At 59.0% G+C, this 14107-nt stretch overlaps 1 protein-coding gene across 1 annotated transcript; it reads left to right on the top strand.

Annotated features, from left to right (window-relative positions):
* Positions 1–233: 233 nt before the first annotated feature.
* C22H2orf42 (chromosome 22 C2orf42 homolog) lies at positions 234–13729 on the top strand. Its single transcript, XM_064731266.1, has 9 exons — positions 234–364; positions 1431–2257; positions 4417–4527; positions 6281–6412; positions 8332–8436; positions 10187–10294; positions 11825–11925; positions 12009–12171; positions 13465–13729. The coding sequence occupies exons 1-9, from the start codon at positions 339–341 to the stop codon at positions 13650–13652; spliced, it is 1761 nt and encodes a 586-aa protein (XP_064587336.1). The 5' UTR covers positions 234–338; the 3' UTR covers positions 13653–13729.
* Positions 13730–14107: the final 378 nt, after the last annotated feature.

Below are 14107 nucleotides of genomic sequence, written 5' to 3'. Positions count from 1 at the left end.
GGGATGAGAGCAGGTGGGATTTGAGGGGGGGAAATTAGTGGAATTTGGGGGGAAAAGGCGAAATTTTGGGGGGAAAAAAGGGGAATTAAAGGAGAAAAAAGGAATTCTCGCCGAGGGGGCTGCTGGGAGTTGTAGTCCAAGCATCATGAGGGGTTTAAGCCCCTCCTTGGACTACAACTCCCAGCAGCCCCCGCGGTGCACCACGTGGTGCAAAGTGACCAATAGGAGCGCGCCGGTGGCGGAAGTGGAGCCGCTGTGACGGCGCTGCCGGCGGCGGTAACGGGGCCCAGGTACCGGGGCGGTCCCGGCGGCGGAGCTGACGTCACGGGCCGCGAGGGATGCTGGGAAACCCCGGGAAACGCCGGTGAGGGGGGACGGGACCCCTGGGGCTGGCTGTGATAGGAACCGGGGCTGGGAGTGAGGGGAGAGACCCCCGGGCCTGGCCGTGAGGGGAGGTGGCACGGGGAGTGCCAGGGTGACCATTGGGGTGGCACAGGGACTGTCAGGGTGGCACAGGGACTCTCAGAGCGTTCAATTGTTGGCACAGGGACTCTCAGCTGTTCACTGGGGTGGCACAGGGACTCTCAGGGTGGCGATTGGGGTGGCATAGGGTCTGCTGGGGTGGCACAGGGGCTCTCAGGGTGGTCACTGGGGTGGCACAGGGCCTGTCAGGGTGGCCATTGGCATGGCACAGGGTCTGCTGGGGTGGCACAGGGGCTATCAGGGTGCTCACTGGGGTGGCACAGGGCCTGTCAGGGTGACCATTGGGGTGGCACAGGGACTCTCAGGGTGCTCACTGGGGTGGCACAGGGACTGTCAGGGTGGCACAGGGACTCTCAGGGTGGCCATTGGGGTGGCACAGGGACTCTCAGGGTGGCCATTGGCATAGCACAGGGACTCTCAGGGTGCTCACTGGGGTGGCACAGGGCCTGTCAGGGTGGCACAGGGACTCAGGGTGATCAGTGGAGTGGCACAGGGACTCTCAGGGTGGCCATTGGCATGGCACAGGGCCTGTCAGGGTGGCACAGGGACTGCCAGGGTGGCACAGCGACTCTCAGGGTGGCCATTGGCATGGCACAGGGCCTGTCAGGGTGGCACAGGGATTCTCAGAGTAGCACAGGCACTCTCAGGGTGGCACAGGGCCTGTCAGGGTGGCCATTGGCATGGCACAGGCACTCTCAGAGTGGCACAGGGCCTGTCAGGGTGGCCATTGGCATGGCATGGGGCCTGTCAGGGTGGCACAGGGACTGTCAGGGTGGCCATTGGCATGGCACGGGGCCTGCCAGGGTGGCACAGGGCCTGCCAGGGTGGCACAGGGACTGTCAGGGTGGCCATTGGCATGGCACAGGGCCTATCAGGGTGGCACAGGGCCTGCCAGGCTGCTCGCTGTGCCCACACTGCCCCCCTGACCCTCTCCCATGTCTCCTCAGCCCCATGGACCCGTGCCAGGGCCGGCCCAAGGCCCCGTCCTTCCTGTCCGACCTGGGCAAGGCCACTCTGCGTGGCATCCGCAAGTGCCCTCGCTGCGGCACCTACAACGGCACGCGGGGGCTCAGCTGCAAGAACAAGACGTGCGGGGCCGTGTTCCGGGCGGGTGCCCGCCGTGCCCCGGGCACCGCCGACGCCGTGCGCCTGCTGGGCGGCGCCCAGGGCCAGCTCTACTCGGTGCGCCAGCGCCAGCGCCGCTGCTTCGTGGAGCTGGGGGTGTCCGAGACGGCCATCCAGACCCCCGAGGGCACCCTGATCACCCAGCTGAGCTCTGGCCGCTGCCACGCGCCCGCCTGCGCCAGGCAGGGTGAGGGGCAGTGCCAGCACCTGAAGCTGGCGCTGGGCTGCCAGGCCGAGGCCACGCCGCTGCCGCTCAAGAGCTCGGTGCTGGGCGCGGTGCAGGCGCCCGCCGAGGCCAAGCAGAGCCTCTGGGAGTTGGCCACGGAGCCCTCGGGGCCGCTGGTGCAGAGGGTGACCAAGAGCGTGCTGGTGGTCAAGTGCAAGGCCAGCCCCAGGCACAGCCTGGGTTACCTGCACGCCAGCTTCGGGCAGCGCCGCTTCTCCTGCGCCTGCCGCGCGCCCGGGCACGGCCGTGCCAAGGGGGAGCGGCGGGAGGACGAGGAGGAGGAGGAGGAGGAGGAGGAAGAGGAGGAGGAGGAGGAGTCGCCCCCCACGCGCTGCATCCATTTCCTGGCCTGCATCTGCGCCTTCGCCAGCGACGAGAGCCTGGCCCAGGAGTTCTCCGAGTTCCTCACGGCCGACGGCAGCGGTGGGAGCGGGCAGGGAATGCCATGGTGCCAAATTCACTGGGCAGGGGGTGGGGGCACCCTAAAAACCTCCATGGTCCCAAATTCCCTGGGCAGGGGGTGGGGGACACCCTAAAAACCCCCCTGGGTCATTCCATGGTCCCAAATTCACTCGGCAGGGAATGGGGGAACCCTAAAAACCTCCTGGGTCATTCCACGGTCCCAAATCCCCTGGGCAGGGAATGGGAGTGGGCAAGGCTTGGGGGACCCCCTAAAAATCCCCCTGGGTCATTTCATGGTCTCAAATGCCCTGGGCAGGGGGTGGGGGACACCCTAAAAACCCCCCTGGGTCATTCCACGGTCCCAAATGCCCTGGGCAGCAAGCAGGGCTTGGGTGGCACACTAAAAACCCTCCTGGGCTCTGCCAGTGCCCATTCCATGGTCCCAAATTCCCTGGGCAGGGAGTGGGGGACCCCCTAAAAACCCCCCTGGGTCATTCCATGGTCCCAAATCCCCTGGGCAGGGAGTGGGGGACACCCTAAAAACCTCCTGGGCCATTCCATGGTCCCAAATTCACTGGGCAGGGAATGGGGGAGCCCTAAAAACCTCCTGGGTCATTCCATGGTCCCAAATACCATGGGCAGGGGCTGGGGGAACCCTAAAAAACCTCCATGGGTCATTCCATGGTCCCAAATGCCCTGGGCAGCAAGCAGGGCTTGGGGGACACCCTAAAAACCCTCCTGGGCTCTGCCAGTGCCCATTCCATGGTCCCAAATTCCCTGGGCAGGGGGTGGGGGACACCTTAAAACCCCCACTGGTGCCAAATCCCCTGGGCAGCAAGCAGGGCTTGGGGGACCCCCTAAAAACCTCCTGGGTCATTCCATGGTCCCAAATGCCCTGGGCAGGGGGTGGGGGACACCCTAAAAACCTCCCTGGGTCATTCCATGGTCCCAAATTCACTGGGCAGGGGGTGGGGGAACCCTAAAAACCTCCATGGGCCATTCCATGGTCCCAAATTCCCTGGGCAGGGAGTGGGGGCACCCCAAAAACCTCCTGGGCCATTTCATGGTCCCACATGCCCTGGGCAGGGAGTTGGGGACACCCTAAAAAACCTCCTGGGTCATTGCATGGTCCCAAATGCCCTGGGCAGGAATGGGAGTGGGGGAACCCTAAAAACCCCCCTGGGTCATTTCATGGTCCCAAATCCCCTGGGCAGAGGTTGGGGGGCACCTTAAAACCCCCACTGGTGCCAAATCCCCTGGGCAGCAAGCAGGGCTTGGGGGGCACACTAAAAACCCTCCTGGGCTCTGCCAGTGCCCATTCCATGGTCCCAAATCCCCTGGGCATTGGGTTTGTGCTGCCCCCATCCTGCTGTGAGCACAGAGATCCACTGGGGCTGGGGGGCAGATCCCACTGGGTTTGGGGTCTTTTTGCAGAGCTGAGAGCTCTGAACCCCCTCCCAGAGCAGGAATAGTTGGGGTTCATTTGGGATGATTTAGGGACAGTCCCTGTGTCCCTCAGTGTCCCTGGCTGGTGGCTGGGATGTTTTAGGGACAGTCCCTGTGTCCCTCAGTGTCCCTCAGTGCCCCTGGCTGGTGGCTGGGATGTTTTAGGGACAGTCCCTGTGTCCCTCAGTGTCCCTCAGTGTCCCTGGTGGTGGCTGGGATGTTTTAGGGACAGTCCTTGTGTCCCTCAGTGTCCCCAGTGTCCCTCAGTGTCCCTGGCTGGTGGCTGGGATGATTTAGGGACAGTCCCTGTGTCCCTGGTGGTGGCTGGGATGTTTTAGGGACAGTCCCTGTGTCCCTCAGTGTCCCCAGTGTCCCTGGCTGGTGGCTGGGATGATTTAGGGACAGTCCCTGTGTCCCTCAGTGTCCCTGGTGGTGGCTGGGATGATTTAGGGACAGTCCCTGTGTCCCTCAGTGTCCCTGGTGGTGGCTGGGATGTTTTAGGGACAGTCCCTGTGTCCCTCAGTGTCCCTGGCTGGTGGCTGGGATGTTTTAGGGACAGTCCCTGTGTCCCTCAGTGTCCCTCAGTGTCCCTGGATGTTTTAGGGACAGTCCCTGTGTCCCTCAGTGTCCCTCAGTGTCCCTGGTGGTGGCTGGGATGTTTTAGGGACAGTCCCTGTGTCCCTCAGTGTCCCCAGTGTCCCTGGATGTTTTAGGGACAGTCCCTGTGTCCCCAGGTCTCAAGGGGACGCTGATCCCGCAGCTGCTCCGGGGCCCCGGCCCCACAGCGCGGGCACGGGGGGCGGCTGCTGCCAGGGCCAGGAGGAGGAGGAAGGACCTGGGCGCAGGTGAGGGTCCTGGGGAGGGCTGGGGGCTGCTCTGTGGGGTCACATCCACCTGGGGAACCTCTGGAGGAGTTCCATGGGGTCACATCCAGCTGGGGAACCTCTGGATGAGCTCCGTGGGGTCACATCCAGCTGGGGAACCTCTGGATGAGCTCTGTGGGGTCACATCCACCTGGGGAACCTCTGGATGAGCTCCATGGGGTCACATCCAGCTGGGGAACCTCTGGATGAGCTCTGTGGGGTCACATCCAGCTGGGGAACCTCTGGATGAGCTCCGTGGGGTCACATCCAGCTGTGGGACCTCTGGAGGAGCTCCATGGGGTCACATCCAGCTGGGGAACCTCTGGAGGAGCTCCATGGGGTCACATCCAGCTGTGGAACCTCTGGAGGAGTTCCATGGGGTCAGATCCAGCTGGGGAACCTCTGGAGCTGCTCCATGGGGTCACATCCAGCTGGGGAACCTCTGGAGCTGCTCCATGAGGCCACATCCAGCTGTGGGACCTCTGGATGAGCTGCATGAGGTCACATCCAGCTGTGGAACCTCTGGAGGAGCTCCATGGGGTCACATCCAGCTGTGGGACCTCTGGAGAAATTCCATGAGGTCACATCCAGCTGTGGGACCTCTGGATGAGCTCCATGGGGTCACATCCAGCTGTGGAACCTCTGGAGGAGCTCCATGAGGTCACATCCAGCTGTGGGACCTCTGGAGAAATTCCATGAGGTCACATCCAGCTGTGGGACCTCTGGATGAGCTCCATGAGGTCACATCCAGCTGGGGAACCTCTGGAGAAATTCCATGAGGTCACATCCAGCTGGGGAACCTCTGGATGAGCTCCGTGGGGTCACATCCACCTGGGGAACCTCTGGATGAGCTCCATGGGGTCAGATCCAGCTGGGAATCTCCAGAGCTGCTCTGTGGGGTCACATCCAGCTGTGGGACCTCTGGATGAGCTCCATGGGGTCACATCCAGCTGTGGGACCTCTGGATGAGCTCCGTGGGGTCACATCCAGCTGGGGAACCTCTGGATGAGCTCCGTGGGGTCACATCCAGCTGTGGAACCTCTGGAGGAGTTCCATGGGGTCACATCCAGCTGTGGGACCTCTGGATGAGCTCCATGGGGTCACATCCAGCTGTGGGACCTCTGGATGAGCTCCATGGGGTCACATCCAGCTGTGGGACCTCTGGAGCTGCTCTGTGGGGTTGCATCCAGCTGTGGAACTCTGGAGGAGTTCCATGAGGTCACATCCAGCTGTGGGACCTCTGGATGAGCTCCATGGGGTCACATCCAGCTGTGGGACCTCTGGATGAGCTCCATGGGGTCACATCCAGCTGTGGAACCTCTGGAGGAGCTCTGTGGGGTCACATCCAGCTGTGGGACCTCTGGATGAGCTCCATGGGGTCACATCCAGCTGGGGAACCTCTGGAGGAGTTCCATGAGGTCACATCCAGCTGTGGGACCTCTGGATGAGCTCCGTGGGGTCACATCCAGCTGGGGAACCTCTGGATGAGCTCCGTGGGGTCACATCCAGCTGTGGAACCTCTGGAGGAGTTCCATGAGGTCACATCCAGCTGTGGGACCTCTGGATGAGCTCCGTGGGGTCACATCCAGCTGTGGAACCTCTGGAGCAGCTCCAGGCTTTAGGAACTCGTGGGGGTCCCTGCTGGAGATGTGGGGGTGGAGACCCAAAGGAGGGAGGTGGCATTGGGTGACATTGGGTGACATTGGGTGGCACTTGGTGACAATCCCTCCCTCAGGCCCGCAGGTGCCCGGGCCCCTCCTGGCACCAGACCCAGCTCATCCCAACCCCAGGAGGGGCAGCCTGAGGAAGCTGCCCGTGGTCTCCTCCTCACCTTCCTCATCCTCATCATCCTCACTGAAGAGACACGGTGAGCCCTGGGGCACTGCCAGCTCAGGGTGGGCAGTGCCAGCTCGGGGTGGGCAGTGCCAGCTCGGGGTGGGCACTGCCAGCTCGGGGTGGGCACTGCCAGCTCGGGGTGGGCACTGCCAGCTCGGGGTGGGCACTGCCAGCTCAGGGTGGGCACGGGTTGATGGGGATTTGGGGAAGGAATTCCTGGTTTGAGGATGAGGAGGGGCTGGGATGGAATTCCCAGATTTGCTGTGGCAAATTTGGATCCCTGGCAGTGCCCAAGGCCAGGCTGGAGAACTTTGGGGTCCAGGAGTGGCTGGGCAGTGCCACAGAGCCCTGGGGTGAGGTTTGGGGACACAGTGACATTGCAGTGTCCCCTCCCTGCCTGGGCAGTGCCACAGTGATGTTGGGGACACGGTGACATTGCAGTGTCCCCTCCCTGGCTGGGCAGTGTCACAGAGCTCAGTGATGTTGGGGACACGGTGACATTGCAGTGTCCCCTCCCTGCCTGGGCAGTGCCACAGAGCTCAGTGGTGTTTGGGGACACGGTGACATTGCAGTGTCCCCTCTCTGGCTGGGCAGTGCCACAGAGCTCAGTGATGTTGGGGACACGGTGACATTGCAGTGTCCCCTCAGGCTGTCCCCAGGCGCTGGATGAGTCCCAGGTGTCCCTGTCCTTCCAGGAGTGGCTGGGCAGTGCCACAGTGATGTTGGGGACATGGTGACATTGCAGTGTCCCCTCCCTGGCTGGGCAGTGCCACAGAGCCCTGGGGTGAGGTTTGGGGACACAGTGACATTGCAGTGTCCCCTCTCTGGCTGGGCAGTGCCACAGTGATGTTGGGGACACAGTGACATTGCAGTGTCCCCTCCCTGCCTGGCCAGTGCCACAGTGATGTTGGGGACACAGTGACATTGCAGTGTCCCCTCCCTGGCTGGGCAGTGCCACAGAGCTCAGTGATGTTGGGGACACGGTGACATTGCAGTGTCCCCTCTCTGCCTGGGCAGTGCCACAGAGCCCTGGGGTGATGTTGGGGACACGGTGACATTGCAGTGTCCCCTCCCTGGCTGGGCAGTGCCACAGTGATGTTGGGGACACGGTGACATTGCAGTGTCACAGAGCCCTGGGGTGATTTTGGGGACACAGTGACATTGCAGTGTCACAGAGCTCAGTGAGGTTTGGGGACACAGTGACATTGCAGTGTCCCCTCCCTGCCTGGGCAGTGCCACAGAGCCCTGGGGTGATGTTGGGGACACAGTGACATTGCAGTGTCCCTCTCTGGCTGGCAGTGCCACAGTGATGTTGGGGACACGGTGACATTGCAGTGTCCCCTCTCTGGCTGGGCAGTGCCACAGAGCTCAGTGATGTTTGGGGACACAGTGACATTGCAGTGTCCCCTCCCTGCCTGGGCAGTGCCACAGAGCTCAGTGATGTTTGGGGACACGGTGACATTGCAGTGTCCCCTCCCTGGCTGGGCAGTGCCACAGAGCCCTGGGGTGATGTTGGGGACACAGTGACATTGCAGTGTCCCCTCCCTGCCTGGGCAGTGCCACAGTGATGTTTGGGGACACGGTGACATTGCAGTGTCCCCTCCCTGCCTGGGCAGTGCCACAGAGCCCTGGGGTGATGTTTGGGGACACAGTGACATTGCAGTGTCCCCTCCCTGCCTGGGCAGTGCCACAGAGCCCTGGGGTGATTTTGGGGACACAGTGACATTGCAGTGTCCCCTCTCTGCCTGGGCAGTGCCACAGAGCTCAGTGATGTTGGGGACACGGTGACATTGCAGTGTCCCCTCTGGCTGGGCAGTGTCACAGCCCTGGGCTGATGTTGGGGACACAGTGACATTGCAGTGTCCCCTCTCTGCCTGGGCAGTGCCACAGAGCCCTGGGGTGATGTTGGGGACACGGTGACATTGCAGTGTCCCCTCGGTGTCCCCTCAGGCTGTCCCCAGGCGCTGGATGAGTCCCAGGTGTCCCTGTCCTTCCAGGAGTGGCTGGGCAGTGTCACTGAGCGCATCCACCAGACCATGCACTACCAGTTTGAGGGTGAGTGAGCCCTGCAGGTTTTGGGGGGTCCCTGGAGCCAGGCTGGGAGAGCTGGGAATGTTCACCCCGAGAAGGGAAAAGATCCAGAGAGAGCTTCCAGCACATTCCAGAACATTCCGGGAGAGTTGGCAAGGGACTGGGGACAGGGGATGAAACTCAAACCATTCCATAATTCCATAATTCTCAAGCCTCTCTGCTCTTTGGGGGACATTTTGGGAACACTTTTGGTCCCTTTTCGGGAACACTTTTGGTCCCTTTCTGGGAATACTTTTGGTACCATTTTGGGAACCCCGTGTCCGTTTTTGGGGATAATTTGCTGGTTTTTTAGGAATATTTTGGGAACCCCGTGTCCATTTTTGGGGATAATTTGCTGTTTTTTTAGGAATATTTTGGTCCCATTTTGGGAACCCCGTGTCCATTTTTGGGGATAATTTGCTGGTTTTTTAGGAATATTTTGGTCCCATTTTGGAACCCCGTGTCCGTTTTTGGGGATAATTTGGTGTTTTTTTAGGAATATTTTGGTCCCATTTTGGGAACCCCGTGTCCATTTTTGGGGATAATTTGGTGGTTTTTTAGGAATACTTTGGTCCCATTTTGGGAACCCCGTGTCCATTTTTGGGGATAATTTGCTGTTTTTTTAGGAATATTTTGGTCCCGTTTTGGAAACCCTGTGTCCGTTTTTGGGGATAATTTGGTGTTTTTTTAGGAATACTTTTGATACCATTTTGGGAACCCCGTGTCCATTTTTGGGGATAATTTGGTGGTTTTTTAGGAATATTTTGGTCCCATTTTGGGAACCCCGTGTCCGTTTTTGGGGATAATTTGGTGGTTTTTTAGGAATATTTCGGTCCCATTTTGGGAACCCCGTGTCCGTTTTTGGGGATAATTTGCTGTTTTTTTAGGAATATTGTGGTCCCATTTTGGGAACCCCGTGTCCATTTTTGGGGATAATTTGGTGTTTTTTTAGGAATATTTTGGTCCCATTTTGGGAACCCCGTGTCCGTTTTTGGGGATAATTTGCTGGTTTTTTTAGGAATATTTTGGTCCCATTTTGGGAACCCCGTGTCCGTTTTTGGGGATAATTTGGTGGTTTTTTAGGAATATTTTGGTCCCATTTTGGGAACCCCGTGTCCATTTTTGGGGATAATTTGGTGGTTTTTTAGGAATATTTTGGTCCCATTTTGGGAACCCCGTGTCCGTTTTTGGGGATAATTTGGTGGTTTTTTAGGAATATTTTGGTCCCATTTTGGGAACCCCGTGTCCGTTTTTGGGGATAATTTGGTGTTTTTTTAGGAATATTTTGGTCCCATTTTGGGAACCCCATGTCCATTTTTGGGGATAATTTGCTGTTTTTTTAGGAATATTTTGGTCCCGTTTTGGGAACCCCGTGTCCATTTTTGGGGATAATTTGGTGTTTTTTTAGGAATATTTTGGTCCCATTTTGGGAACCCCGTGTCCGTTTTTGGGGATAATTTGGTGTTTTTTTAGGAATATTTTGGTCCCATTTTGGGAACCCCGTGTCCGTTTTTGGGGATAATTTGCTGGTTTTTTAGGAATACTTTTTGGTCCCACCATCCATGCCATTGTCACCACGCCCTCCCCATTCTCCTCCCAGTGACCCCAAAACAGCGACAGGGCGGGTTCAGCTTCCAAATCCCAAACATTTCCCTGGGAATTCCAGCACTGCTGATCCCCATGAGCCACGGGGACACTTTGGGGTGACAATTTGGGGTGACAATTTCCCTCCCAGGCCACCCAGAGCCGCTGGTTTTCCACATCCCCCAGTCCTTTTTTGAGGCTCTGCAGCAGCGAATCTCCAGCGGCAGCGGCAAGAAGAGGCTGCCCAACTCCACCACGGGTAAAGAAAAAGGGGAAAAACACCCAAAAAAGGGGAAAAAACCACAAAAAATCCTGCTGGGAGCTGAGTGTGGGGCAAGGAGAAAGGGCACGGAGAGGATTCCGGGGTTTTTCTTGGGTGCTGGGGAGGGGGAGATGGAAAAGGGGAAAAAAGGGGGGAAAATAAAGGGGGGAAATGGGAATGGAAAAATAAAAGGGAAAAATAAAAGGGGGAAAAATTAAGGGGGGGAAAAAAGGGGGTGGAAAAAAGGGAAAAATAAAGGGGAAAAAAGGAGGGGAAAAAAAGAGGAGGGGGGGAAAAGGGGTGGGAAAATAAAAGGGAAAAAAGGGGGAAAATGTGTGGGGAAATAAAGGGGGGAAATGGGAATGGAAAAATAAAAGGGGGGAAAAATTAAGGGGGGGAAAAGTAATGGGGGAAAAACGGAAAAATAAAGGGGGAAAATAAAGGGGAAAAAAAGGAGGGAAAATAAAGAGGAGGGGGGGAAAAGGGGGTGGGAAAATAAAAGGGGGGGGAAATGTGGGGGGAAATAAAGGCAGGAAATGGGAATGGAAAAATAAAGGGGAAAAATAAAAGGGGGAAAAATTAAAGGGGGAAAAGTAATGGGGAAAAAGGGGGATGGAAAAAAAGGGAAAAATAAAGGGGGAAAATAAAGGGGAAAAAAAGGAGGGAAAATAAAGAGGAGGGGGGGAAAAGGGGGTGGGAAAATAAAAGGGAAAAAAGGGGGGGAAATGTGTGGGGAAATAAAGGGGGGAAATGGGAATGGAAAAATAAAGGGGAAAAATAAAAGGGGGGGAAAGTAATGGGGGGAAAAGGGGGGTGGAAAAAAGGGAAAAATAAAGGGGGAAAATAAAGGGAAAAAAGGAGGGGAAAAAAAGAGGAGGGGGGGAAAGGGGGTGGGAAAATAAAAGGGTAAAAAGGGGGGGAAATAAAGGGGGGAAATGGGAATGGAAAAATAAAGGGGAAAAATAAAAGGGGGAAAAATTAAGGGGGGGAGGAAAGTAATGGGGGAAAAAGGGGGATGGAAAAAAAGGGAAAAATAAAGGAGGAAAAATAAAGGGGGAAAATAAAGAGGAGGGGGGAAAGGGGGTGGAAAAATAAAAGGGGGGGAAATAAAGGGGGGAAATGGGGATGGAAAAATAAAGGGGAAAAATAAAAGGGAAAAATTAAGGGGAAAAACAAAGGGGGGAAAATAAAGGGGGAAAGGGGCATGGAAAAATAAAAGAGAAAAAATAAAGGGGGGGGGGAATGGAGAAAAATGGGGAGAGGGAGGGATGAAAAAATAAATGGGGGAAAAGAGGAATAAAAAAGAGAGGAGGAAGGAGGGAGAAAGGGAATTAAAAAGTGGGAGGAAGGGGAGAAAATAAAGGGAGAAAAGAGGCAAAAATGGGGGAAAAGAAGCAAAAAAGGGAGGGAAAAGAAGGAAAAAAGGGGGGAAGGAGAGGAAAACCAAAGAGGGCTGATAAAAGCAAGAGGAGGGAGGATGAAATGGGGGCCGGAGCCCCCCGAGCCCGCCCCGACCCCTGCCCGCAGCCTTCGTGCGCAGGGACGCGCTGCCCCTGGGCACCTTCTCCAAGTACACCTGGCACATCACCAACGTCCTGCAGGTCAAGCAGATCTTCGACACTCCCGAGGTAAGGCCGGGACACCCCCCCCCCCTGCCCCGGGCACCCCCCCAGCCCCGCGGGGCCGGCCCTGAGCGCTGCCCGGCCCGCAGGTGCCGCTGGAGATCACGCGGAGCTTCGTGCAGAACCGCGACGGCTCCTACGAGCCCTTCCGCAGCCCCCGCGTGGAGGTGGAGAGCGTGCCCGAGGGGCTGGGCCCGCACGAGAGGCAGCCCCCGCTGCGGCCCCTGGAGCTGCAGACCTTCCTCAAAGTCGGTGAGGTTCGGGGGGCACCGGGGGGACCCCGAAACAGCGCCGGGAGGGGCAGGGTGAGACCCCGAAACAGCGCCGGGAGGGGCAGGGTGAGACCCTGAAACAGCGCCGGGAGGGGCAGGGTATGATCTCTAAAGGCAGCTGGGAGGGACCCCAAAATAGTGCCCACAAGGGGCAGGGTGGGACCCCAAAACAACCCCTTGGAAGGGCAGGGTGAGACCCCAAAACAGCCCCAGGGAAGGGCAGGGTGGGACCCCAAAATAGCCCCCAGGAAGGGCAGAGCATGATCCCAAAACAGTGCCCAGGAAGGGCAGGGTGAGACCCCAAAATAGCCCCAGGGAAGGGCAGGGTGGGACCCCAAAACAGCCCCAGGAAGGGCGGAATATGATCCCAAAACAGCGCCCAGAAAGTGCAGGATGAGACCCCAAAACCCACCTGGGAGGTGTAGAATGGGACCCCAAAACAGGCCCCGGGGAGGGCAGGAATGGACCCCAAAATAGCCCCTGGGTAGGGCAGAGCATGATCCCAAAACAGTGCCCATAAAGGGCAGGGTGGGACCCCAAAACAACCCCTTGGAAGGGCAGGGTGAGACCCCAAAACAGCCCCAGGAGGTCCCAACTCTCCATAGGGTTGGGGGGCTTCAAGGGAAGGGAAAAGGGGGGGGTCCCATGGGTTTGGGGGTCCATGGAGGAGCAGCAGGGGGGGGTTCCATGGGTTTGAGGGTCCGTGGAGGAGCAGCAGGGGGGGCCCTGGGTTTGGGGGTCCATGGAGAGCCAGCAGGGGGGGTTCTATGGGGTTGGGGGGGTCCATGGGTTTGGGCGGTCCCATGGGTTTGGGGTCCATGGTGGGGCAGCAGGGGGAGGTCCCATGGGTTTGGGGGTCCATGGAGGAATAGCAGGGGGGTTTATGTGGTTGGGGGGTCCAATGGGGTTGGGGGGGGTCCCATTGGTTTGGGGTCCATGGAGGGGCCAGCAGGGGGTCCCATGGGTTTGGGGGTCCATGGAGAATAGCAGGGGGGGGTCCCATGGGTTTGGGGGTCCATGGAGGAATACAGGGGGGGTTCTATGGAGTTGGGGGGGGTCTCATGGGTTTGGGGGGGTCCCATGGGTTTGGGGGTCCATGGAGGAGCAGCAGGGGGGGGTCCCATGGGTTTGGGGGTCCATGGAGGAATAGCAGGGGGGGGTCCCATGGGTTTGGGGGTCCATGGAGGAGCAGCAGGGGGGGTCCCATGGGTTTGGGGGTCCATGGAGGGCCAGCAGGGCCCCCCGAGGCAGCCACCCCGCCGTGCCCCCCCAGGCCACACGTCCCCCACGCAGAAGGAGCCCACGCCCTTCACCATCGAGTGGATCCCCGACATCCTGCCCCGCTCCCGCCTGGGCGAGCTGCGCCTCAAGTTCCAGTACGGGCACCACGGGGGGCCCCGGCAGCCCCCCGGCCGCGGGACCCCCCCCGAGCCCCCCCTGGGCTCCATCGCCTTCCCCTGAGCCCCCCGAAACGGGACGGGGGGCTCCGAGTGCGGGGGGCACCCGGGGGCACCCCCGGAATAAAGCAGTGGCACCCACGGGCGCTGAGTGTGTGTGTGTGTGTGTGGGCACCGGGATGGGGGGGACCCCAAAATGGGGGGGACACCTGGGAGACCCCAAGAGTGGAGGGTAAGGGAGCTGGGAGACCCCCAAAAGGCTCCCAGTGGGCACCACGGAGCTCCCAGTTGCTCCCAGTGAGTGCTCACGAGGAGCCCAGTTGCCTTCAGGAGTTCCCAGTCCATCCCAGTATCCCCAGTGCTTGCAGTACTCCCAGTGTTCCCAGTCCATCCCAGTTCCCCCCAGTCCATCCCAGTTCCCCCCAGTCCATCCCAGTTCCCCCCAGTGCTTGCAGTACTCCCAGTGTCCCCAGTCCATCCCAGTTCCCCCCAGTCCATCCCAGTATCCCCAGTGCTTGC

This window comes from Zonotrichia leucophrys, chromosome 22 (genome assembly GCF_028769735.1).
Source record: "Zonotrichia leucophrys gambelii isolate GWCS_2022_RI chromosome 22, RI_Zleu_2.0, whole genome shotgun sequence".
NCBI classification, from domain to species: domain Eukaryota; kingdom Metazoa; phylum Chordata; class Aves; order Passeriformes; family Passerellidae; genus Zonotrichia; species Zonotrichia leucophrys.
The sequence above is the reverse complement of the archived record's forward strand: the minus strand, read 5'-3'. Positions and strand labels throughout refer to the sequence as shown.

Excerpts from the sequence above, each read along its gene's own strand:
- C22H2orf42 (XM_064731266.1), top strand. The coding sequence starts at position 339 with ATGCTGGGAAACCCCGGGAAACGCCG. Across the intron at positions 8,437-10,186 it reads CATGCACTACCAGTTTGAGG|GCCACCCAGAGCCGCTGGTT; the intron begins GTGAGTGAGCCC and ends TTTCCCTCCCAG. Across the intron at positions 11,926-12,008 it reads AGATCTTCGACACTCCCGAG|GTGCCGCTGGAGATCACGCG; the intron begins GTAAGGCCGGGA and ends CCCGGCCCGCAG.